Raw genomic sequence first — 25,135 nt, forward strand, 5'->3', positions numbered from 1 at the left:
ATTGAAACGTGTTATAAAATAGATACAAGGGGAGACAGGTGTGGTGGCACATGCTTGTAAACCCAGCATTTGAGAGACGGAGACAGGAGGATTGTGGTTCACAGCCAGCCTTAGCTACTTAGTAGGCTCTATGAAACTCGGTAAGACCCTGTTTCCCCGGGCGTGGTGGCACACGCTTGTAAAATCCCCGCTGTTGGGAGGCTGAGACAGGAGGATCGCACAGGTTCGAAGCCAGCCTCAGCTACTTAGTGAGACTCTCAGCAACTTAGTGAGACCCTGTTTCCAAATAAAGTATAAAACAGGTCTGGGAGTGTAGCCTGGAGGTAGAAAGCGCCTGGGTTCCACTCCCAGTACCACAAAAATAAAATAAAATAAAAAAGTAAGACCCTGTTTCAAAATAAAGAATACAGAATAGGGCTGGGGTTGTTGCTCAGAGGTAGAGTACCCCAGGGTTCCATCCCTGATACCGCAAAAACAAAAAAAGATGAAAGGGAATCTGTTCAGCTGTAAAGAGCTTAGAGTTACTTTTTTTCCTCCAGCTCCCAACCTCTGAGGTACCTCAGTGATTCCATGGAGCCTAATTTGAAAAAATTTAAGTATTAGACTAATGTTCAGGACTAAGCATCAGAATCCCAGGCTCTAGACCTGGCTGGCTTCACCCTATAATAGGGTGGAAACCTTGGCCTGGAGCAATTTAAGAACCTTGAGATTAGCCGGGTGTGGTGGCACACACCTGTAATCCCAGTACTTGGGAGGCAGAAACAGGAGGATCATAGGTTCAAAGCCAACCTCAGCAACTTAGTGAGGCCGTCAGCAACCCAGCAAGACCTTGTTTCCAAATAAGAAATAAAATCACTCTAGGAGTGGAGCTCAGAGATAGAATGCTTTTGGGTTCAATCCCCAGTACTAAAAAGAAAAGAAAAGAAAAGAAACTTGAGATTGATAAAAATGGGGTTGCCTGGTGAGGCAGTCATTGTTTTGAAGTTTGCATCAAAGAGACAATATCACCAAAAACATCTGGTAGGTTATAAAACAATAGGCAAGTAAATGTAAAGTATTTTTGTTACATGTAATATTTAATTATGTATTTAAAATAAAAAATTAAAAAATCTCCTGTGCATTTGCAGGACTGTGTGCCGAAGAAGTGCATTTGTGTGGAGAATCTGCTGCTATTGACCTGGTCACTGAGCTTTTATACACAACTGGGGAGGAAGTGGAGGTACTTGGCTATAGGCTTCATTCTAAGTGACGGGGCTCTGGGCCCAGAGTGTCTACACAGTGGCCTTGCGGGCCCTAGACCATGCCACATCAGAGCCCAGCTGAAAAGAAAGCTTTGTTTTTCTTATAGTTGACCTTCTTGTATACCTCATCTTGTGAGCTTCTCATGGAGTTCCCATCATACCCTAAGGCCCCCAAGATCATAGATACTGAGAGATTATTTTTTATTTTGTTTTCAGTGCTGGGGATTGAACCAGGGCCTTGCACATGCTAGGCAATTACTGTACCACTGAGCTATATCCAGCCTGGGAGATTCTTTTTCATCATAAAATCCTTTAGAGCTTGAGCAAATCAGTTTTGAATTAAGTAAGTCAAGACTATTGAATTTGAGACCCCAAAACCCATAAAAAGTCTTGAATGTCACATATTGGGGTCTTTAGTTGTTTGTCTAGTTGTCAGATGCCATTTGTATTCCTTTTGCAGATTCCTAGAGTAGGAAGTAACTGGTTTCTTTTAGGTCCTGCTTTTCTTTTTTACCAGGGTTCTATAATGAGATCAAGAAATATTTGTAGTTACCCATTGTCTTAGTTTTGTGTTCAGTTTTCAGGGGGAGATAGTGGAATGTGGCGGAAGAAATTCTGGATTCCATTGTGGGCTTTGCTGTTTTTAGATTTGTATTTGGAGGCAAATCATGGCAGGCTAAAACTGAAAAGAGCTTCTGACCTAATTTTTTACTCATTCATAAAAGGGAAATAACAATTAACAACCCCTTTGAAGTTGCTACATTGCCATGAAAATCAATATGCATGAAAATGCTTTGAAAATGTATGAAGCACTCTATGACATTTTATTAATTTAAAAATGCTGGTGAAAGCTGGGCATGGTGGCTCACGCTTGTAATCCTACTATTGGGGAGGCTGAGACAGGAGGATTGCAGGTCTTAAGGACAGCCTCAGCAAGATGAGACTCTCATCAACCTAGAAAGACCCTCTTTCAAAATAAAAATTATAGGGTGTAATTCAGAGGTAGAATGCCCCTGGGTTCCATCCCTCGTAAAACACACACACACACACACACACACACACACACACACACACACACACACACAAAAATAAGGCCAGTGAGAACACTCGTAATATCAGAATGTTTTTTCTCTGTTTCCTTTGAAAACTGTTGGTACTTACAAGTTTTTAGCTCCTGTTGATTGCAAGCTTCTCAGTTAATTAGGCACAAGAAGTTGACTTGGATGTAGTATTTAACTATCATATGTCTTTACTGTAGGTTCAAAACTATCAGAGGCTCACTCCCATTTCTGTGCTGGATCACGCACTAGAATCTTTAGATAATCTTCGGCCTGGGGACTGCATTGTCTGTTTTAGCAAGAATGATATTTATTCTGTGAGTCGACAGATTGAAATTCGGGGATTGGAATCAGCTGTTATATATGGCAGTCTCCCACCTGGTAATCATTAACTTCCATTTTGACAGGATATAAAATCTTATTTTGCCATTTATGTTGATATATATATATATATGTGTGTGTGTGTGTGTGTGTGTGTGTGTGTATAGAAAATTTAGTAAAAAGTATTGATTAGGCTGCTTGATGTACTGGTAATTTGTTATATATAATAGAAGTACTTTACTTACAGCTCTTGTTAATTTGTTGATATAGACTATGTGTTATATGTTAAGTTTATGATTTTCTTATGAAATGACATTAAAATGTGGACCTGCTAGTACCCTTCAAGTTGTAGTCCTGAAATCTAATAACTGTTCTCATTTTCCGAGGACTAGTGTGGTGGGAAACTGTGTCACTACATGAGGGGTATTTAAAAGAATGGAAATAGCCCGGTGTGGTGGTGCACGCTTGTAATCCGCGTGCTTGGGAGGCGGAGACAGGAGAATTGCACAGGTTCGAAGCCAGCCGCGCTGGCTTAAGAGACCCTGTTTCCAAATAAAAATACAAAAATAGGTCTGGGAGTGTAGCCCGGAGGTAGAAGGATTTCCAGGAACCCCAGTACTGCCAAAAAAAAAAAAAAAAAAAAAAGGAAATAGAGGGCAAGTGATTCTTTGAGGTGTAAAGAAATAGTTTGAAACAATGAAAGTTTTATCCATAAAAGTAGAAAGAATGAGGGAGAGGGTTTCCAAGATATGCTCAGCACGTTATAGTGAAAGACTGAAAGCACTCACTTAACATCAACTGTTCTGTTGTAGGGACCAAACTTGCTCAAGCAAAAAAGTTTAATGATCCCAGTGATACATGCAAAATCCTGGTTGCTACAGATGCAATCGGAATGGGACTTAATTTGTAAGTAATTTGTTTTGAATACGTATGGTGGGTACCTCAGTGGGTTAAATGACAGTTTTGTTTCCAATATTAGCATTAATGACCAAACACTTTGCTTTAGAGAATGGAGTTATAATATAGATTTGAGCCTTATCATCTATTAAAGGAATAATATTTATATATCTCATGTAGCACTAGGACTTTTTTTTACTTTTTAGTGCTAGGGATTGAACCCAGGGGCATTCTTTCTCTGAGCCATACGCCAAGCCCTGTTTGTTTGTTTGTTTGTTTGTTTTGGTATTGGGGGTCGAATCCAGAGTTACTGTACCTCCAAGCTACATCCTCAGGTTGGGTTTTAAATTTCTTATTTGGAAACAAGAGTCTCACTAGGTTTCTGAAAGCTGCACTAAATTGCTGAGGCTGATCTTTCTGTCTCAGCCTCTCAAGTACTGGTATTACAGATGTGTGCCACCATGCCCCTCTTTTTTGCAATACTGGGAATGGAACCCAGGGGCATTCTGCCTCTGGGCTACACTACCACCCCTATATTTTATTTTTTATTTTGAAAGAAGGTCTCACTAAGTTGCAAAGGGCCTCACTAAGTAGCTGAGCCTGACTGCAAACCTCCTTCTCAGCCTCCCAAGTATGGGATTACAAGCATGCACCACCTTGCCCGGTTTCATTTTTTATTTTGAAACAGGGTCTCATTAAGTTGAGAAGACTGGCCTTTAACCTGCAATCCTCCTATCCCAAACTCACACTAGGATTAGAGGTGTATGCCACCACTCCCGGCTGCACTGGGACTTTTGAGTGCTGCCCACTGCTGCTGCTAACCTGTCATTACCTTGCTTTATTTTCAGTTTCTCAGTCAGCAGGTGTCTAAGTAAGTGCTTATATTTGTGGCACTGACTATTATATCTGGGGTAACAACATTAAATTGAAGTATCTTCTCCAGGTAATAAAGGCTCCTATACATTTATGAATCCAAGAAGTATTAACAGCTCTTATCAAGAGCTATCAGCAGCTTTTTTTTTTTTTTTTTTTTTTTTTTTGCTGGTGCTGAGGGTGGAACCCAGAGGCTTTTCTACCTCTGGGCTATACTCCCAGACCTATTTTATATTCCATTTGGAAACAGGGTCTCACTAAGTTGCTGAGAGCCTCACTAAATAGCTGAGGCTAGCTTCAAACCTGTGTGATCCTCATCTCAGCCTCCCAAGCTCTGGGATTACAAGCGTACGCCACCACACCTGACTTTTTTAATTTTTTGAGATGATGTCGTGCTATGTTGCCTAGACTGACCTTGAACTCTTGGGCTCAAGTGATCCTCTTGCCTCAGCTACCCAAGTAGCTGGGACTAAAGGTGCATGCCATTGTACCTGGAGCAGCTAACTTTTTTTTTTTTTTGGTGGTACTGGGGATGGAACCCTTCTACATCCAGGATACACTCCCAGACCTATTTTATATTTTATTTGGAAACAGGGTCTCTTAAGCCAGCTGAGGCTGGCTTTGAACCTGCGCGATCCTCCTGTCTCTGCCTCCCAAGCGCAGGGATTACAATAAGCATGTGCCACCACGCCTGGCAAGGAGCTAACTAACTTTTTAAAGCAGTATGAGAATACTTTTTGGAAGTTACTTGTAAAATAGTTATTTTCTGTAGCTGTACTGAGGTATAATTTACATAAACATACAATTCATCCATCTGAAGCATACATACAGTTTGATAATTTTTAGTAAATACATAATTGTTAAAAAATATTTGAAAGGAAGAAAAACAATTGTCTACAAACTCTTTTCCTTGTGTTTGTTTGTTTGTTTGTTTGTTTGTTTGTTTTTGCAGTGCTGGGGATTGAACCCAAGGGCATTCTACTTCTGAGCTATACCCACAGCCCTATTTTTTCTTCTTTATTTTGAAACAGGCTCTCACTAAGTTGTAGAGAGCCTCACTAAATAGCTGAGGCTGGCTACGAACCTCAGTCCTCCTGTCTCAGCCTCCCAAATGCTGGGATTACAAGCGTGCATCACCACACCTGGTTTTATTTATTTATTTTTATAGTGTTATCTTTTGTAGTACTGAAGGTTGAACTCGGCACTCTACCACTGAGCTCCATCCTTAGTCCTTTTTGTTTTTTATTTTGAGACAGGATCTCTCGCTAAGTTGCCTTAGCTGACCTCACACTTGTGATCCTCCTGCCTCAACCTCCTATTTCAGCCTCTCGAGTAGCTGTAGTTGCAGGCTATGTGCCACTGCACCCAGCGTCCTTATTTTAAATGGTGGCAAGATGGTGAGTGGGCCTGCGTTAGAATTGGAGTGAGCATTTCTGTGATGACCAAGTGACAGAGAGCTGTTTGTGCAGTCTCTAGGATCATTTTTGTGTCTATTTCAGGAGCATAAGGAGAATCATTTTTTACTCCCTCATAAAGCCCACCATCAATGAAAAGGGAGAGAAGGAAATAGAGCCAATCACTACCTCTCAAGCCCTGCAGATTGCTGGCAGAGCTGGTAGATTCAGCTCGCAGTATAAAGAAGGAGAGGTTACAACGATGAATCGTGAAGACCTCAGTTTATTAAAAGAAATTTTGAACAGGCCTGTGGATCCCATTAAGGTAAGATGCAAGGTGGACACTCATTCCTTCCCCACCATCCATAATCTTGCCTCAGACATCTGGAAGCAGAAATAAGCAAAAGTTCATTGCCATGGAAACCATATTAGGAATGTCCTTTGTTGGACAGGCAGAGGGACCCCTTAATCAGAGAATGGTGTGCAATTGAGGGGTCCAAATTGAGCTAGTTTAGTTGACCTGACCCAGTTTTCTTATGAATCTCCACACAGATCTCCATAGTGGCTGAACTAGTTTGCACTCCCACCAACAGTGTAAAAGAGTTCCTCTTTCCCCACATCCTTGCCAGCATTTGTTGTTATTTGATTTCTTTATGCTTGCCACTCTGACTGGGGTTAGATGGAATCTCAGTGTAGTTTTGATTTGCATCTCCCTAATGGCCAGTGATGTAGAGCATCTTTTCATGTATCTATTGGCCCTTTGTATCTCTTCTTTTGTAAGTGTCTATTCAGCTCTTTTGCCCATTTCTTGATTGGCTCTTTGCAACTCAGTGAGACCAAGTTTCAAAATAAAATATAAAAAATAAGGCTGGGAGTGTAGCTCAAAGGTCGAATGCTCCTGGGTTCCATCCCCAGGACCACACACCCAAAAAAATTTATTTTGGTACTGGGGATTGAACTTAAGGGGCATTCTGAGTTACACCCCCAGTGCTATTTATTTTTATCTTTGAAACAGGGTCTCACTAGATTGATGAGTCTCAATACTTGCCTAAGCTATCCTCAAACTTGAAATCTTCCGAACTCAGCCTCCCAAGTACTGGGGTTAAAAGCCCGTACCACCATGTCTGGCTTGCTAAACTAATATGTAAAATGTGGTGTGTGTGTGTGTGTGTGTGTGTGTGTGTGTGTGTGTGTGTTACTGTGGGTGGAACCCAGGGGCTTTTCTACCTCTGGGTTATACTCCCAGACCTATTTTATACTTTATTTGGAAACAGGGTCTCACTGAGTTGCAAAGGGCCTCACTAAGTAGCTGAGGCTTCAAACTTGTGTAATCCTCCTGTCTCAGCCTCCCAAGTGCTGGAATTATGAGTGTGCGTCACCATGCTGGCAAAACAGTTTAAGTTTAAATTTGCCTGGAAGTTCTTTTACATGGCTCATTAAGAATGGTTAGGTTTGTGCACAGTGCAATTGAAATTATAAAAATATCTCTCTTTAGCTGGGCATGGTAGTACACGCTTGTAATCCCCGTGCTTGGGAGGCTGAGACAGGAGGATCACACAGGTTCAAGCCAGCCTCAGCTACTTAGTGAGGCTCTCAGCAACTTAGTGAGACCCTGTTTCCAAATAAAATATAAAATAGGTCTGGGAGTATAACCTGGAGGTAGAAAGCCTCTGGATTCCACCCCCAGTACCACCAAAAAATAAAATAAAAAATAATAATATTTGTGTGTGTGTGTGTGTGTGTGTGTGTGTGTGTGTGTGTGTGTGTTACTAGGAATGGAACCCGGGGCCTTCCACCTCTGAGCTACACCCCCAGACCTATTTTACTTTTTATTTGGAAACAAGGTCTCAATAAATTGCTGAGAGACTCACTAAGTTGCTGAGGCTGCCTTCGAACCTGTGATCCTCTTGTCTCAGCCAGTACTGGGATTATAAACGTGCACCACCATGCCCAACAATATTTCTCATTTCTTGTAATCATACTCTTCCATTCTCCCTTAGGACTCATGTCTTGCTGCTGCTGCTTTCTCTTTCTCTCTCTTTCTCTCTGCCTCTCTTTCTCTCTTCCTCTCCTCTCCACCTTTTTACTTATTTGTGGGCATTTCTTATTTTTGTGGTGCTGGGGATTGAATCCAGGGGCATTCTACTTTGGAGCTATTTTATCTTTGATCTATATCCCCAGTCCTATTTTATATTTATGTATTTTTGAGGTACTGGGGATTGAACCCAGGGGAATTCTAACTCTGAGCTACACCCCCCTACGTTGTGGAGGATGTCTCAAGGTTGATGTGGCTGGCAACAAACCTACAGTCTTCCTGTCTCAGCATTCCAAGTACTGGGATTATAGGCATGTGCCACCACTCCTGGCTACATGTGGGCATTTCTTAGCATTGCAATGTACAGTTAAAGTGATAACTGAGGGCCATGGTGGTGCATGCCTATAATCCCAGTACTTGGGAGCTCAAACAGGAGGATTATAGGTTTGAAGCCAGCCTCAGCAATTTAGTAAAGCTCTCAATAACTTAGAGTTTATTTCCAAATAAAAAAAAATAAAATCAGTCTGGAGGTGTAATTCGGAAGTATAGCTGGGGTTTAATCCCCAGCACCATTGAGAGAGAGAGAGAGGGAGAGGGAGAGGGAGAGAGAGAGAGAGAACTGAAATTTTCTCATGTATATTGCAATATACCTGGTTAAATCAACTGGGTTTTTCCTATTCATTTTTATTCATTGGAGAGGACTAAGACTTAGAAAATTGTTTTGTCCTGAAAGCAGTTTTGGTATTCCATCAGATCATAATAAGTTTTAGAAATATGACTAAAATAAAAAGATTATTTACTTAGTATAATCCATCATTTTACTAAATCATCTTTTTTTTTTTTTTTGGTGACGTTAACTGGGGATTGAACCCAGGGGCATTCTACCTCTGAGCTGCACCCCCCAGCCCTGTTTTATTTTTTATTTGGAAACGAGGTCTTGATAAGTTGCTGAGAACCTTACAAAGTTGTTGAGGCTATCCTTGAACCTCCAATCCTCCTGTTTTTAGTCTCCCAAGTACTGAGATTACAGGCATGCACCACCACATTCAGCTCATCAGCTGTTCTAGTTGGTAATAAATGATGTCTTTTCCTCTGTTTTACTCAAATTCTTGGCATTTAACTCATTTAATAAGAGCTTAGCCTGAATATAGGAAATTTATTTCAAAATAAGTTAATAAATGTGTCTTTTGGAGGGGGGGGGTACTTGGAATTGAACCCAGGGGCATTCTATCTCTGAGCCATACCCCAGCCCTGTTAATTTTTAATTTGAAACAGGGTCTCACTAGATTGATGAGAGTCTCACTACTTGCTGAGGCATTTCTTGAATTGGTGATCCTCCTCTCTTACCCTCCCAAGTATTGGGATTTTAAGTGTGTGCCACCATGCCTGGCTAAAAATGTATCCTTTTAAAAACAAGTCAATTTATTGTTTCTTTTACTAAAGGCAGCCGGTCTTCATCCAACTGCTGAACAGATTGAAATGTTTGCCTACCATCTCCCTGATACAACACTTTCTAATCTCATTGTAAGTAGGAACTCACTGTTTAAGTTTATTGTTTATTGTCGATATGACAATTTCTGGTTCACCTGGTGGGCATGATTGGATGGTCTGACTTTGTAATTCTGCTGTCTGTGAAATTCATCTTGCAGATGAAAACCCTCTTTCACAGTCCTCTGGGAGTTTTGTCCTGAGGAATTTTCTCTCTGAGTACTTTAGGTTGGGAGGGCTGTGGGGGGAATCTCTTAGCTTCAGGAGGAAGTGAATAATTTAGGCTTTTCTGAAAGACTGTTGTGGAGTAAAAATACTGTCTTTTGTAGAATTGAGTAATTTATTCCTGCCCAATGAGGCAGTCCAATAATTTCATATGCCTTTTTTCTCTCAGGATATTTTTGTAGACTTTTCACAAGTCGATGGACAGTATTTTGTCTGCAATATGGATGACTTTAAATTTTCTGCAGAGTTGATCCAGCATATCCCGTTAAGTCTGCGAGTGAGGTATGTGTTCTGCACAGCCCCTATCAACAAGAAGCAGCCTTTCGTCTGCTCCTCCTTGTTACAGGTAAGCCGTGTCCTGTGTTGCTGGGACTTGTTTCAGATGAATGCCTTTTTCCTCCAAACAGTTCTTCGTTATTCAAAATAAAACACTTGGAAAGAGTACCCTGTAATATGAGAGAGTTTGTAAAAACTTAAGTAAAGCCGACCATGGTGGTGCACATGTGCAATCCCAGTAACTCGTGAGGGTGAAATAGGATTATATGTTAGAGGATAGTCTCAGCAATATAGTGACACTCTCAACAACTTAGTGAGACCCTGTTTCCAAACCAAAAAAAAAAAAAAGGGCTGGGGGTATAGCTCAGAGGTAGAATGCCACCTAAATTCAGTCCCCAGTAACACACACACACGCACACACGCATGCACGCACGCACGCACGCACACACACACACCACTCACAGTGACTTTTTTTAAAATAAGATTGTGTGTTTGTTGTTGCTGCTTCTGAGAATTGAACCCAGAGGCATTCTAACAATGAGCTATTTACCTGGTCCTTTTTTTTGTGTGTGTGTGTGTGGTACTGGGGATTGAACCCAGAGGCACACTACCTCTGAGCTACACTTCCATCCCTGTTTTTTATTCTTTATTTTGAAACAGGGTCTCACTAAGTTGCAGAGGGTCTCACTTAAGTAGCTGAGGCTGGCTGTGAACCTGCAATCCTCCTGTCTCAGCCTCCCAAGTACTGGGGTTACAAGCATGCACCACCATGCCCAGCTCTTTTTTTTACTTTTTATTTTGACTCACCTGAGTTGTCCAGTCTGGCCTCACACTTGGGGGCGTCCTTCCTCAGCCTCCCAGGGAGCTGGAATACAGGCATGTGCCACATATCCCATCTTTTACAAATAATTTTTGAGGAACGTCGGACCCTTGCCTTCTGTTTGGGCATTTATGATAGCCACTGTGAAGAAGCTAATGTTTTGAGAAGGGCGCTTTGCCTTATACACTTTTTCCTTGTTAGTGCTGGGTGATGTTATTTGGAAGGAAGAAGGAATAGGGCTCAGTCATGGCAACAGTGTTCAGTTTTCTTAACTGCAAGGCACTGAGCAATGGGTTGCTGACTTCTGTGAGTATTTGCCCAGGTTCCAGCCTCCTCTTTTTTAGAGATGCAAATCTCTGACCTCTGAGGAGCACAGGGGTGGGAAGGGCAGGAAGGGCCGTGGAAACTGAGCTGAACTGAACTGCTTCTGGTCCCTTGCACACACCTCTCTTGGTGTGCTCCCTGCCCAGTGACCCCAGAGGCCTCCTCTTCTTCGAACATGCACCTTGCCATCTCCTTATAGATCTTAGTATTCTGTATAGTAGCTCTTTATATTTATTTATTTATTTATTTATTTATTTATTTATTTATTTTGGTGCTTGGGATTGAAACCGGGGTAATTGTACCTCTGAGCTGCACCCCAGCCTCGTTTATGTTTTATTTTGAAACAGGGGTCATACTAAGTTTCTGAGGGCATTACTCAGTTGCTGAGGCTAGTTTTGAACTTGTGATCTCCTGTCTCAGCTTCCCAAGTACTGAGATTATATGCTTGCAAAACCACTAGCTCTATTTTTTTTTTTAGTTTTTGGGGGGTGCGGTACTGGGGATCGAACCCAAGGACATTCTACCTCTGAGCTATACCCTCAATCCTAATTTAGTTTTAATTTGGAAACAAGATCTCAGTAAGTCGGGGAGGGCCTCACTAAGTAGCTGAGGCTGGCTGTGAACCTGCAATCCTACTTTAGCCTCCCAAGTACTGGGATTACAAGTGTGTGCCACCATGCCTGGCTCCACTAGCTCTATTTTAACCAAATCTGTTTTTAAGATCTTTACAATGTTATGTAAATAGTGCATAAATAGTTATTCGTGGCACAAAATTAAAATATTATGTGTCACTAGCAACGGGCCATAAGACCAGTAAGTCACATCACACACGATTTATGTTTTTCCACATGTCACAAAGTTTATTCACATTGGAAGGTTATTGCATGTGGGAAATTACTAGTAAATTCTATAAGTAAGGTTAAGCTAGTTTCGAGTGCTGGGCAGCTGCTTTACCAAAAGCCAACTAGCTATGAATGACCATCAAACAATATACTTCACACTAGCCAATCAGTTTGGGTCGGATAAGTATATTAAACAATACACAAGTCCTAAAATTTATATTTACACTTCAAATGCTTAACAAATGACAAGTTGCAAATAAGCTAGGAGAAAGGAATAATGATCCATGTCCAGGAGTGGCAGAGGAGATTCTGAGGTTGGAGCCTCACTGGTCCTCAGTCAGCAAAGAGCAAGGCCAGAGCAAAGTCTCTCGATCGATGTCACACACACAGTACACTCAATTTTACTTCTTATTTGGGAACAGAGTCTTGCTAGGTTGATGAGACTCTCACTACTTACTGAGACTGTCCTTGAACCTGTGATCCTCCTGTATTGGCCTCCCAAGTACTAGGATTATAAGCGTGCACCACCACACCCAACTGACAGTCATTCTTTAAAGAAAAAATAGATATCTTGGTCAGATGTGATGGCACATGCTTGTAATCCCAGTACTTGGGAGGCTGAGACAGGAGGATCCGGGTTCAAGGACAGCCTTAGCTACTTAATGAGACCCTCTGTAGTTTAGTGAGACCCTGTTTCAAAATAAAGAATAAAAAACAGGGCTGGGGGTGTAGCTTAGAGGTAGATTACCCCTAGGTACAATTCTCAGCATCACAAAAAAAAGTAGGTATCTTGCTAGGAGTGATAGTGCATGCCTGTGATCCCCAGTACTTGGGAGACTGAGACAGGTTTAAAGCCAGCTTCAGCAGCTTAGCGAGGCCCTCAGCAATTTAGCTATTTATTTTGAGATCCATTCTCAAAATAAAATGGGGCCGGGCATGGTGGCGCATTCTTGTAATCCCAGCATTCGGGAGGCTGAGACCAGAGGATTGCGGTTCGCGGACAGCCTCAGCTACTTAGTGAGGCCCTTTGCAACTCAGTGAAACCTGGTTTCAAAATAAAGAATAAAAAATAGGGCAGGGGGTGTAGCTCGGAGGTCGAATGCCCCTGGGTTTCATCCCCAGACCCGCAAAGATAAATAAATAAATAAATAAATAAATAAATAAATAAGGGCTGGGGACATATCTCAGAATGAATGCCCCTGGGGATTATGTGTTTTTAAAAAATTAGAAAAGCATTAAGGAGGAAAGAGCAGCTTTTTTTTTTTTCGGGTCTGGGGATGGAACCCAGAGGCATTTGACCTCCAAGCTACACCCCCTGCCCAGTGTTTTATTCTTTATTTTTGAAACAGGGTCTCACTGAGTTACGGAGGGTCTCACTAAGTAGATGAGGCTGTCCGCGAACTGCAGTCCTCTGGTCTCAGCCTCTCAAACACTGGGATTACAAGCATGTGCCACCACTCCCGGCATTTTTTTTCCCACTGTGCAACCTGCTTCAGTGCCAGCAGCCCACAGGCAGGGTCCGAGCAATGGTTCGGGACCAGTTTGCTCTAGCATGGGACCCTATTAGAGGCCCAGGGACCCAGCCCTATTTTTTTTTTTTTTTTTTTTGCGGGTCTGGGGATGGAACCCAGGGGCATTTGACCTCCGAGCTACATGCCCTGCCCAATTTTTTTTTTTATTCTTTATTTTGAAACGGGGTCTCACTGAGTTGCGGAGAGCCTCACTAAGTAGCTGAGGCTGTCCGCGAACCGCGATCCTCCGGTCTCAGCCTCCCAAATGCTGGGATTACAAGCGTGCGCCACCACGCCCGTCCCAGTTCTATTTTTTTTATTCTTTATTTTGAAACGGGGTCTCACTGAGTTGCGGAGGGCCTCACTAAGTAGCTGAGGCTGTCCGCGAACCGCGATCCTCCGGTCTCGGCCTCCCAAATGCTGGGATTACAAGCGTGCGCCACCACGCCCGTCCCAGTTCTATTTTTTTTATTCTTTATTTTGAAACGGGGTCTCACTGAGTTGCGGAGGGCCTCACTAAGTAGCTGAGGCTGTCCGTGAACCGTGATCCTCCTGTCTCGGCCTCCCAAATGCTGGGATTACAAGTGTGTACCACCACGTCCAGCCAGAGAGCAGCTATGAACACAGCCACAGCTAACGTTGTTATGCTTCTTTCCTTTTCCTTTCTAATTGCAGACTTAAGGGGATTCTTATTCTTTTACCAAACTCTTTCTTGTTTTCTGTCAGTTTGCCAGGCAGTACAGCAGGAATGAGCCCCTGACTGCTGCATGGTTGCGCCGATACATCAGATGGCCTTTGCTTCCACCTAAGAACATTAAAGACCTCATGGATCTTGAAGCTGTCCATGATGTCTTGGACCTGTATCTGTGGCTAAGGTAACAAATGTTTTTATGTGTTCTCATTTTTCTAAGTAATAAGGCAAATCAGAGGTATTTGTGGGCTTTTTGTGGAGTTTTTTTCCCTCTTCCAAATTAGGCACATATTTGCAAGGTACTCTAAATTATGTTAATTTTCCCTAAAGGCATTTGAGCTAGGTTTGCAACCATGTCAAAAAAGACTTCAGGAGTTCTTAAATCTCGTTAAGCAAGCCAAGTGAGAAGGTCTACAAGACCCTTGCTACTCAAAGAATGGTCCTTGGACTAAAAGTCTTGATATCACTTGGGAATTGCTTGGGGGTCTTTTGTTTGTTTCTTTGTGGTGCTGTGGATTGAAACCAGGCGAGCCTCACTGAATTGTTGAGGCTGGCTTTGAACCTGCAATCTTCCTGTTTCATCCTCCCCAGACTGGGATTACAAGTGTGTGCCACTGGCCCTGCACCTGGGAGCTTTTTATTGTCTGTCTGTCTGTCTATCTCTCTAATTTATTTTACAGTGCTAGAGATAGAACCCAGGGGAATTCTCACCTCCAAGCTATACCCCCATTATTTATTATATACCCCCTATTATTTATTTATTTATTTATTTATTTATTTATTTATTTATTTATTTATTGGTGGTACTGGGGTTCCTGGAAACTCTGCTACCTCCGGGCTACACTCCCAGACTTATTTTATACTTTTTTTTATTTGGAAACAGGGTCTCTTAAACCAGCGCAGCTGGCTTCGAACCTGCGCGATCCTCCTGTCTCCGCCTCCCAAGTGCGGGGATTACAAGTGTGCACCACCATGCCCGGCTATTTATTCTTTATTTTGAAACAAGGTCTCACTAAGTTGCAGAGAGCCTAAGTAGCTGAGGCTTGCACAAACCTATAATCGTCCTGTCTCACCCTTCTAAGTACTGGAATTAGAAGTGTGTGCTACCATGCCTGGCTCCTGGGAGCTTTTTAGAAGTAAAGAATCTCAAGTTTATGTCAGATTTTGAGGCATACTCTGCATTTTGCCAGACCCCAGGCAACTCACTTGTAGGTTAACATTTGAGAAGCCCTGCTCTAGAGGGTTTCTCTACGGTGGAGTGTGCCCCCCACCCCCAGAGAGCGTATCAGAATCACTTGAGATAGTGTGCCAACCCACCCTCATAAAGACTTAATTCTTCAAGCATACAGAAGTAGCAAAGTCACTGAACAATTTGCAAAAAGGGAACATTTGGAATTAATCATATCAAAATGCAGGGCAATCCAGGGCTATCGCTATAATGTATTATGTTTTTTTCCAGCTACCGGTTCATGGATATGTTTCCCGATGCTAGCCTTGTTCGAGGCCTCCAGAAAGAGCTGGATGGTATTATCCAAGATGGTGTCCACAATATCACTAAACTGATTAAAATTTCTGAGTCACATAAGCTGTTGAATTTGGGGAGCTTGTCACCAGAGAGCCAGTCACGTTTGTCAGGATCCTTAAAGAGCCAAGCTAGAAGGATGCGTGGCACCAAAAGCACAGGGAGCAAAGCCGTAGAGCCTCCCGGCCCTGGCTCCGGCGACGCCGGGGGTCTGTCCCTTGCTTCCAGACTGGTGCAGCAAGGACTGCTCACCCCTGACATGCTGAAGCAACTCGAGAGGGAGTGGTTGACGCAGCGAACTGAGCACAGCAAAGACGGAACAGAGTCTGCAGCTTACTCAAAAGGGACAAGAAGAAAGAAGAAGGAGCCCAATTCTGATTAATTATTATTTTTTTAATTTTGCAAATAAAATTTTATTTTAAATCCTTTTTGTTCATATGCATTTACTGCCTGCTGTAGTGTGGTTATATTATACTGGGTTTTTTTGTTTGTTTGTTTTGTTTTTTTGCAGAAAAATGAACTCTTAAAGATGACTAAACTCCTTTTTGTTGCAGCATTTAAAAAACACTGAGAGCCGGGCGTGGTGGAGCATGCTTGTAATCCCAGCAATCGGGAGACTGAGACTGGAGGATTGCGGTTCGCAGACAGCCTCAGGTACTTAGGCCCTCGCAACTGACTGAGAACCCTGTTTCAAAATAAAGAATAAAAAAATAGGTCAGGGGTTATAGCTCAGAGGTCAAATGCCCCTGGGTTCCATCCCCAGACCCACAAAAATAAATAAACAAACAAATAAACACTGAGAGCTGGGCATGATGGTGCATAATTGTAATCCCAGTACTTGGGAGATTGAGACAGGAGGATTGCTGGTTGGCAGCCAACTTTAGCAAGTTAGTGAGGCTCTTGCAACTTAATGAGACCCAGTTTCAAAAATAAAAAACCGGGTGTGGTGGTGCACGCTTGTAATCCCAGTATTCAGGAGGCTGAGACTGGAGGATCACGGTTCACAGATAACCTCTGCTACTTAGGCCCTCCACAACTTAGTGAGATACTGTTTCAAAATAAAGAATAAAAGCCAGGCTTGGTGGCACATGCATGTAATCCCAGCATTTGGGAGGCTGAGACCAGAGGATTGCAGTTCAAGGACAGCCTTAGCTACTTAGTGAGGCCCTTCGCAACTTAGTGAGACCCTGTTTCAAAATAAAAGAATAAAAAATAGGGCAAGGGGTATAGCTTGGAGAGCAAATGCCTCTGGGTTCCATCCCCAGACCCGCAAAAAAAAAAAAAAAAAAAAAAAAAAATGGGTATGGTGACGCATGCTTGTAATCCCAGCGCTTGGGAGGCTAAGACAGGAGGATCGCACAGGTTCTAAGCCAGCCTCAGCTAGTGAGGCTCTCAGCAACTTAGTGAGATCCTGTTTCCAAATAAAGTATAAAATAGGTCTGGGAGTATAGCCCACAGGTAGAAAAGCCCTTGGGTTCAATCTCCAGTACCAAAAAAAAAAAAAAACCTAGCCGGATGTGGTGGTGCACACTTGTAACCCCAGCATTTGGGGGGGGGGGTGAAACAGGAGGATAGCAGTTCGTGGTCAGCCTCAGCTACTTAGGTTCTTTGCAAGAGACCCTGTTGCAAAATAATAAAAAAAAACAGGGCTGGGGGTATAGCTTGGAGGTAGAATGCCCTTGGCTTTCATCCCCAGTACTGCAAAAAAAAAAAAAAAATTATATTAAAATAAAAATTATTTATATACACATATTGAAATGTGGTAGAGACTTAAAAATAATCTTTATAAAACGACCATTTGTCGCATAGTACGGAAACACTGCACCTTAAGAAACTCCATGGAGATCAAGTGAGATCGGTGAGTTGTTTGACCAGTGTCTTGTGCTGTTGCTGAGGGTGTCGTGGGTGGAATCCTTTGGCAGACATTACTCTCTGTTGTGCCCATGCATTGCTCGCAGGCTTCTGCCTCGTGGAGCTCATACTTTGGTAGGGAAGATACAAACAAGTAAGAAATAAATACTGTCAACTCTGCAAAGGCAGGGCCCATTGTCTATCTAATTCATTGCTGTACCCACAATATCCGGGCTGTCGGGGAAGCGCAGTCATCAGTCTTTGTGAAATGAATGGATGTCACCATAAAGATAAATGGGAAAGGAATGGTGATGGGTAGCTGTGGGCTTTTATTTTTTTATTTTAATTAGTTTTTTCCAGTACTGGAATGTCCTTGGGATTGAACCCAGGGACATTCTACTTCTGAGCTATATTCCCAGCCCTATTTTTTATTTTGAAACAGGGTCTCACTAAGCTGCAGAGGGCCTCACTATATAGTCAAGGCTGGCCAAGAACCTGCAATCCTATCTCAGCCTCCCAAGTACTAGGATCACAAGAATGTGCCACCATACCCAGCCGTGGGCTGCTTTAAATAGGGTAGTTGTCCCTCTCCAAAGGCCAGGCTGGTGCATAGTGGCCTCTCTTTGTCCAGCAGCTTTCAAACTTGGTTAGAAGTACAGATAAAGGGATATTAAAGGTGTCAGCTTTGGAGTTGGACAGACCTGGTTCAGCCTTTCACCTCACTACCATCTTTGTGACCTTGCCCTCTGGGCTTGGTCTCTGCGTCTGAAGAAGGTAGACAGCCATGCTTAGTGTTCTTGGGGAGGTTAAATGTGATGTGTAATTAAGTACCGGCACCGCACACGGAAAGTGTTCTATGAATGAACCTGAAGATTTAGATCTTTAGATCCTTTTTGGCTGTGAACTCTTAAGTCATTCTGAGAACTGAACTAACTTCTCGAGTAACTACTGGATTGAAGTTAACTACAGAGGAGGGATTAACCTTTTATGGTTTAAATGGGATAAGGAACTGGGCGTGGTGGCACCTGATAACTTGGGAGGCTGAGACAAGAGAGAGGATCACAGGTTCGCAGCCAGGCTCAGCTACTTAGGCCCTCCACAACTTAGTGAGACCCTGTTTCAATATAAAGAATAAGCCGGGCGTGGTGGCGCATGCTTGTAATCCCCGCGCTTGGGAGGCTGAGACAGGAGGATCACACGGATTCGAAGCCAGCCTCAGCTACTTAGGCTTTCAGCAACTTAGTGAGACCCTGTTTCCAAATAAAATATAAAAAAGGTCTTGAAGTATAGCCTGGAGGTAGAAAGCCTCTGGGTTCCACCCCCAGTACCACCAAAAAACAAACAAAAATAAAGAAAGAAAGAAAGAATAAAAAATAGGTCTCGGTGTATAGCTCAGAGGAAGAATGGATTCAACCCTCAGCACCAAAAAATGCATACATATATAAATAAAACATAGATGATATTAATCACATTCTATCAAATCCCCTCTGTATGTAACTAAACAATATGTAAGGTAGGTTAAACACAAATATCTTTTGAAATCTTCCTAAGCTACACTTTTGCAATATTTTAATCTTTACGTATAAACTGAATTAGTTTAAGCATTTTTTTGGTACTGAAGGTTGAACCCAGGGGTACTCTACCTCTTGAGCTATACCTCCCACATACCCTGTTCTATTTTTATTTTGAAACAAGGCCTCACTAAATTGCTCATGTTGGGCTTGAACCTACAATCTTCCTGTCTCAGCTTTCCAAGTGCTGGGATTACAGGTATGTGCCACCATGCCCAATTTAAGTTTTTTTTTTTTTTTTAAGCAGTGCTGGGGATAGAACCCAGGACCTCATGCAAGCTAGGCCAGTGCTCTACTACTGAACTACACCCTCAAAACCATACTTTAGCCATTTTTTAAAATTAAGTATTGTCAAAGGAATAAATACACGGCTTTTTTGTTTTTGTTTGCAGTACTGGGAATTGAACTCAGAGGCATTCTACCTCTGAGCTACACCCCCAAAATTAATTTCTTTCTTTCTTTCTTTCTTTCTTTCTTTCTTTCTTTCTTTCTTTCTTTCCTTCCTTCCTTCCTTCCTTCCTTCCTTCCTTCTTTCTTTCGCAGGTAGGGGATGGAACCCAGGGGCATTTGACCTCCGAGCTACACCCCCTGCCCGACTTTTTATTCTTTTTTTTTTTTTTTTTGGTGGTGGTACTGGGGTTTTTGGAAGCCCTTCTACCTCCAGGCTATGCTCCCAGACCTATTTTTACATTTTTATTTGAAAACAGGGTCTCCTAAGTCAGCGAACACGGCTGGCTTTGAACCTGCGCGATCCTCCTGTCTCTGCCTCCCAAGCGTGGGGATTACAAGCCTGCGCCACCACGCCCGGCCCTTTTATTCTTTATTTTGAAACAGGGTCTCACTAAGTTGTGGAGAGCCTCACTAAATAGCTGAGGCTATCAGCGAACCAAGATCCTCCAGTCTCAGCCTTCCAAATGCTGGGATTACAAGTGTGTGCCACCACACTCGGCTTCCAAAATTCTTTATTTTGAAACAGGGTCTCACTAAGTTGTGAAAGGACTCACAAAATTACTGAGGCAGGTGGCGAACCTGGATCCTCCTGCCTCAGCCTCCCAAGTACTGGGATTCCAAGTGTATCATGCCCGGCTTAACACAGTTTAAAAAAAAAACAAAAACTTTCAACTCTACTGTTTCTTCTGCACTTATCTCATTGATTCTTCATAATTTGCACTTCCTGTCTCTTTGATCATCAATGTAAGACATTAGCTACTAATTTCCTATTATGTCAGGTGGGGATTTTGCTTTCTTTTTCTTTTTGTGATCTACCTATCTTAGTTTCCCATGCACTAGGGATTTTGTTTTCTTAAAAACACTCCTTTTAAGCCGGACGTGGTGGCACACGCTTGTAATCCCCGCGCTTGGGAGGCGGAGACAGGAGGATCGCACTGGTTCGGAGCCAGCCTTGCTGGCTTAAGAGACCCTGTTTCCACATAAAAAGGTAAAAAAATAGGTCTGGGAGTATAGCCCATGGGAGTGTATCCCAGAGATAGAAGGGCTTCCAGGAACCCCAGTACCACCAAAAATATACATATACATATACATACACACACACACACACACACACACACACACACACACACACACGCACACACATATATATATATATTAAGTCTGGGAGTGTAGTAGCCCGGAGGTAGAAGGGCTTCCAAGAACCCCAATATCACCAAAAAAAAAAAAAAACCCACCACTCCTTTTAGTTGGGCATGGTGGCACACGCTTATAATCCTCGTACTTGGGAGTCTGAGACAGGAGGATTGCAGGTTCACAGCCAGCCTCAGCTACTTAGGCTCTCCACAACTTAGTAAGACCCTGTTTCTTTCTTTTTCTTTTCTTTTCTTTTCCTTTTTTTTTTTTTTTTTTTTTTTTGGTGGTACTAGAGATTGAACACAGGGGCATTCTTCTTCTGGGCTACACCCCAGCCCTATTTTTTATTCTTTGTTTTGAACCAGTTGCAGATGGCCTAAATTGCTGAGTCTGGCCACAAACCTGAGCTCCTCCTGTTTCTGCCTTCTAAGTACTGGGATTACAAGTGTGTGCCACCATGCCTGACTGGTGAGACCCTGTTTCAAAATAAAGAATAAAAAATAAGGCTGAGGATGTGTAGCTCAGGGGTAGAATGCCCCTGGGTTCAATCTCCAGTTACACACACACACACACACACACACACACACACACACACACACACACACTTTTATTTTTTGAGGTCCTGGGAATTTAACTAAAGGGCATTCTACCTCCAAGCTACACCTCCATCCCTATTTTTTATGATATTTTTTTCCATACTGGAGATGGAATCCAAGGGCATTCTACCTCCAAGCAACACCCTCATCCCTATTTTTTATTCTTTATTTTGAAACAGGGACTCACTAAATTGCAGAGGGCATAAGTAGCTGAGGCTGTTCATGAACTGAGATCCTCTGTCAGCCTCCCAAGTACTGGGATTACAAGCATGTGCCACCACACATAGCTTATATTTATTTCGTGGTACTGGGGATGGAACCCAGGGGCTTTTCTACCTCTGGGCTAAACTCCCAGACCTATTTTATACTTTATTTGGAAACAGGGTCTAAATTGCTGAGAGCCTCACTAAGTAGCCGAGGCTGGCTTCAAACCTGTGCGATCCTTCTGTCTCAGCCTCCCCAGCACTGGGATTACAAGTGTGTGCCACCACACCTAGCTCTTATAATTATTTAAAAACAGGGCCTCACTAAGTTGTGTAGGGCCTCACTAAGTAGCTGAAGCTGGCAGCGAACCTGTGATCCTCCTGTCTCAGCCTCCCAAATACTGAGATTACAAGCATGTGCCACCATGCCCTGCTTACTCCTACTTTTAGAGGAGCTGTTCAAGCTCAGGTTATTAGGAGCTCTTCCAGTGGCTTCTGTGTCCCTCAACATGTCCCTGTCATTTTGGTGTTGTGTCTGTTTTGTTCACCATTTCCTTAGTTTTGTCAAGGTCAGGGAAAGCCTCCCTCCCCCAGGTCCGCTGGAGCGAACTGATGATGAGCAGGCTGGTAGGAGAAAGAGATACACACATACATGTCACATGCATGGGGACAACCACAGGAGTGTGATTACCCATTTTGACGTTGGTAAATTATTTTAGGTGAATGAACAAGCCCATTGTTGAGATACTAGTAAATCATTCTCTTTGGTAAATGAATGGGCCTAGGAGATAGACAATGGCTGTGGAAAATCTGTGCAGTTGTGGATACTTTCTTTAATCTTCCTTCCAGCAGATATAAATTTATTTGATGAAAACTCAGGGAAGGTACCAAGGGTAACTGGTTTTCCTTTGATGGATCCAGTGTTTAGGCATATAAGGGGATGCAATACTAAAGCCTTTTCCAGGAACTTTATAATGATCAGCAGACTAGGTGTCATATTTTGGTGTGTGCGTTGGGGGGTTGGGATTTCCTGACTCCTTCCCTTTATAGTACTACAGGATTCTCCAGGATCATTTTGCATATCTCTGGTTCCAGTTTTAAAAAAAAATGATGTTAGCCGGGCGTGGTGGCGCACGTTCGTAATCCCCGCGCTTGGGAGGCTGAGACAGGAGGATCACACGGGTTCGAAGCCAGCCTCAGCTACTTAGTGAGGCTCTCAGCAACTTAGTGAGACCCTGTTTCCAAATAAAGTATAAAATAGGTCTGGGAGTATAGCCCGGAGGTAGAAAGCCTCTGGGTTTCACCCCAGTACCACACACACACAAAAATTATGTTAGAAACCAAAATTTGTAACCAGATATAATGACACACACCTGTAATCCCTGTGACTTAGAAGGTTGAGGCAGGAGGATCCCAACGTTAAGCCAGCATGGTGGCTTGTGAGACCCTGCCTCAGATATCATTGCTTCCAGGGCTTCTCAGCTGATAAAGCAAGAAAATGCATGTGTGGTCAGACGTGGAGGCACACGCCTGTACTCCCCGTACTTGGGAGGCTGAGACAGGAAGATTGCAGATTTGAAGCCAGCCTCAGCAAATAGCGAGACTCTCATCAACCTAGTGAGACCCTGTTTAAAAAAAAAAAAGTAGGTCTGGGCGTGTAGCTTGGAGGTAGCTTGGGTGTAGCTTGGATTGAACCCCTGGGTTCAATCACTAGTGCCCCCCCAAAAAAAAATCATGTGTGCATGCTAACCTATGTATATACACATGTCTGCAAATGTTTATAGAAACACACACATACATACAACCTATAGCTACCTTAGCTGAGTTTATACTGTTGTCCTGTAACATGGATCAGTCTAGACTTTCCCCTTGTTTATCTGAAACCTCACTCCAACAGTGAGTGAGAAACCTACCTCCTCCCAGCCACTGTCACTCACTTAATGTAATTGTTCAGTTCCGGTACACATAGATAATGTTTTCAGAATTGTTAAGTCACGCTCTCACCACTTTATCAGCCAGAGTGCAGTGCTGCATACAGTTCCTTTGCTTTCAGCCCCGCAAACCTCGAGTATTTCCAGAGTCACTTACTTTCCCTCCCTCTCCTGCAGTGAGGTGACTAGACGCTTGTGATAAAGCCAGGTTCTTTTGTCACGGTCTGCAAAGCACCCCGACCTCTTTTTTTTCTTTTTTCTTTTTTGGTGCTGAGGATTAACTTGCATACTAGGCAAGTGCTCTACGGCTGAACTACACTCCTAGCTCCAGCATTTTTCTTTTCTTTCCTTTTCTCTTTCTTTTTCCTTTTTTCCTTCCTTCCTTTTTCTTTTCTTTTTTGCGGTACTAGGGATGAAACCCAGGGGCATTCTACCTCCAAACTACACCCCTAACCCTATATTTTATTCTTTATTTTGAAACAGGGTCTCACTGAGTTGCAGAGGCCCTCACTAAGTAGCACTGCGATCCTCCTGTCTCAGCCTCCCAAATGCTGGGATTACAAGCGTGCGCCACCATGTCTGGCTAAGAATGAGGCTGAGACAGGAGGATCCGGGTTCGCAGCCAGCCTCAGCAATTTAATCAGACTCTTAGCAACCTGGATCCCATTTCAGGATGAAAAGCAGTGGGATTGTAGCTCAGAGATAGAATGCCTCTGGGTTCAATCCCCACCCGCACGCATGCATAAACTCCCCTGTGCTTCAGATACTCAATGCTCTCCTTGTTCCAAATCCCTGGTAACCGCTGATCTGTTTGCTGTCTCTGTAATTGTACCTTTGCTACATGTTTAGGTTTTGGTTTGTTTGTTTGTTTTTTTGTTTTTGTTTTTGTTTTGGTGGTACTGGGGTTCCTGGAAGCCCTTCTACCTCCGGGCTTCACTCCCAGACCTATTTTTACATTTTTTTCAGAAACAGGGTCTCCTAAGCCAGCGCGCACTGCTGGCTTCGAACCTGCACAATCCTCCTGTCTCTGCCTCCCAAGCGCAGGGATGACAAGCGTGCGCCACCACACCCGGCCATGTTTAGGTTTTGAATGTTTCCTCTGAGGCCACTTAGTTTTACCAGAGGAAAAGCAGGACTTCTCACCTCCTGTCATGAGGGAGGAGAGGAACGTGCCTGCATGGGTGTCTGTTGGTGCAGGCAAGATGAAAAAGACTCTCTGGGGGTCCCATGCTCAATTCGAGGGCTTCACTTGGTTGCCCTGTCTTCAGTCAGTGCCTCATTCCACTTCCCATGGTGCCTGATGGCCTCAAGTCCAAGGATTCAGTCTCTCCAGAGAATAAATGCCCAGCGGGGTTGGTGGAGGGGTGGGCCTGGAGCGTACATGTGTGTGGTGTGGTGTGTGTGTGTGTGTGTGTGTGTGTGTGTGTGTGGTGTGTGTGTGTCTGTGTGTGTCTGTGTGGTACTGGGGATTGAATCCAGGGACATTCTTCCTCCAAGCTACACTTCCCAGCCCTTTTTATTTTTATTTTGAAACAGGGTCTTGCTAGGTTGATGAAAGCCTCACTACATTGCTGAGGCTGTCCTGGAACCTGTGATCCTCCTGCCTCAGCCTCCCTAGTACTGGATTACAGGCCTGCGCCTCCATGCCCGGCTCCTTTCATTTCTGTGTCTTGTTGGGTTATTCCATGTTTACCCAGAAGTCTCATCTGCTTTCAGAAGTTGGCTATTTTGCGCAATGGAGATTGTAATTATTCTGTGAAACCCATATGAATTGCACCCTCGGCTTGTCCTCCTTGATACGTGTTTTGTAAATATGGCCCTTATGTACGGTTGTGATAAAAAAAAAAAACACCACTTCTGTCCTAATTTTTTCCTGAGCAT

At 43.2% G+C, this 25,135-nt stretch overlaps 1 protein-coding gene across 1 annotated transcript in view; it reads left to right on the forward strand.

The window, feature by feature from the left end:
* Window positions 1-16,159, forward strand: part of SUPV3L1 (Suv3 like RNA helicase) — a gene marked incomplete at its 5' end in the record, with an annotated part of 34,774 nt that extends 18,615 nt beyond the window's left edge. Inside the window, 8 exons of the mRNA XM_080693891.1 lie at window positions 1,128-1,219; window positions 2,500-2,680; window positions 3,433-3,526; window positions 5,890-6,109; window positions 9,263-9,343; window positions 9,702-9,878; window positions 14,032-14,180; window positions 15,456-16,159. Coding sequence (XP_080550017.1) covers window positions 1,128-1,219; window positions 2,500-2,680; window positions 3,433-3,526; window positions 5,890-6,109; window positions 9,263-9,343; window positions 9,702-9,878; window positions 14,032-14,180; window positions 15,456-15,900 — 1,439 coding nt within the window. The 3' untranslated portion in view covers window positions 15,901-16,159. The remainder of the gene's footprint in view (window positions 1-1,127; window positions 1,220-2,499; window positions 2,681-3,432; window positions 3,527-5,889; window positions 6,110-9,262; window positions 9,344-9,701; window positions 9,879-14,031; window positions 14,181-15,455) is intronic.
* Window positions 16,160-25,135: the final 8,976 nt, after the last annotated feature.

The sequence above is a fragment of the Muscardinus avellanarius genome, assembly GCF_963383645.1.
Source record: "Muscardinus avellanarius genome assembly, chromosome: 4".
Classification (NCBI taxonomy): Eukaryota; Metazoa; Chordata; class Mammalia; order Rodentia; family Gliridae; genus Muscardinus; species Muscardinus avellanarius.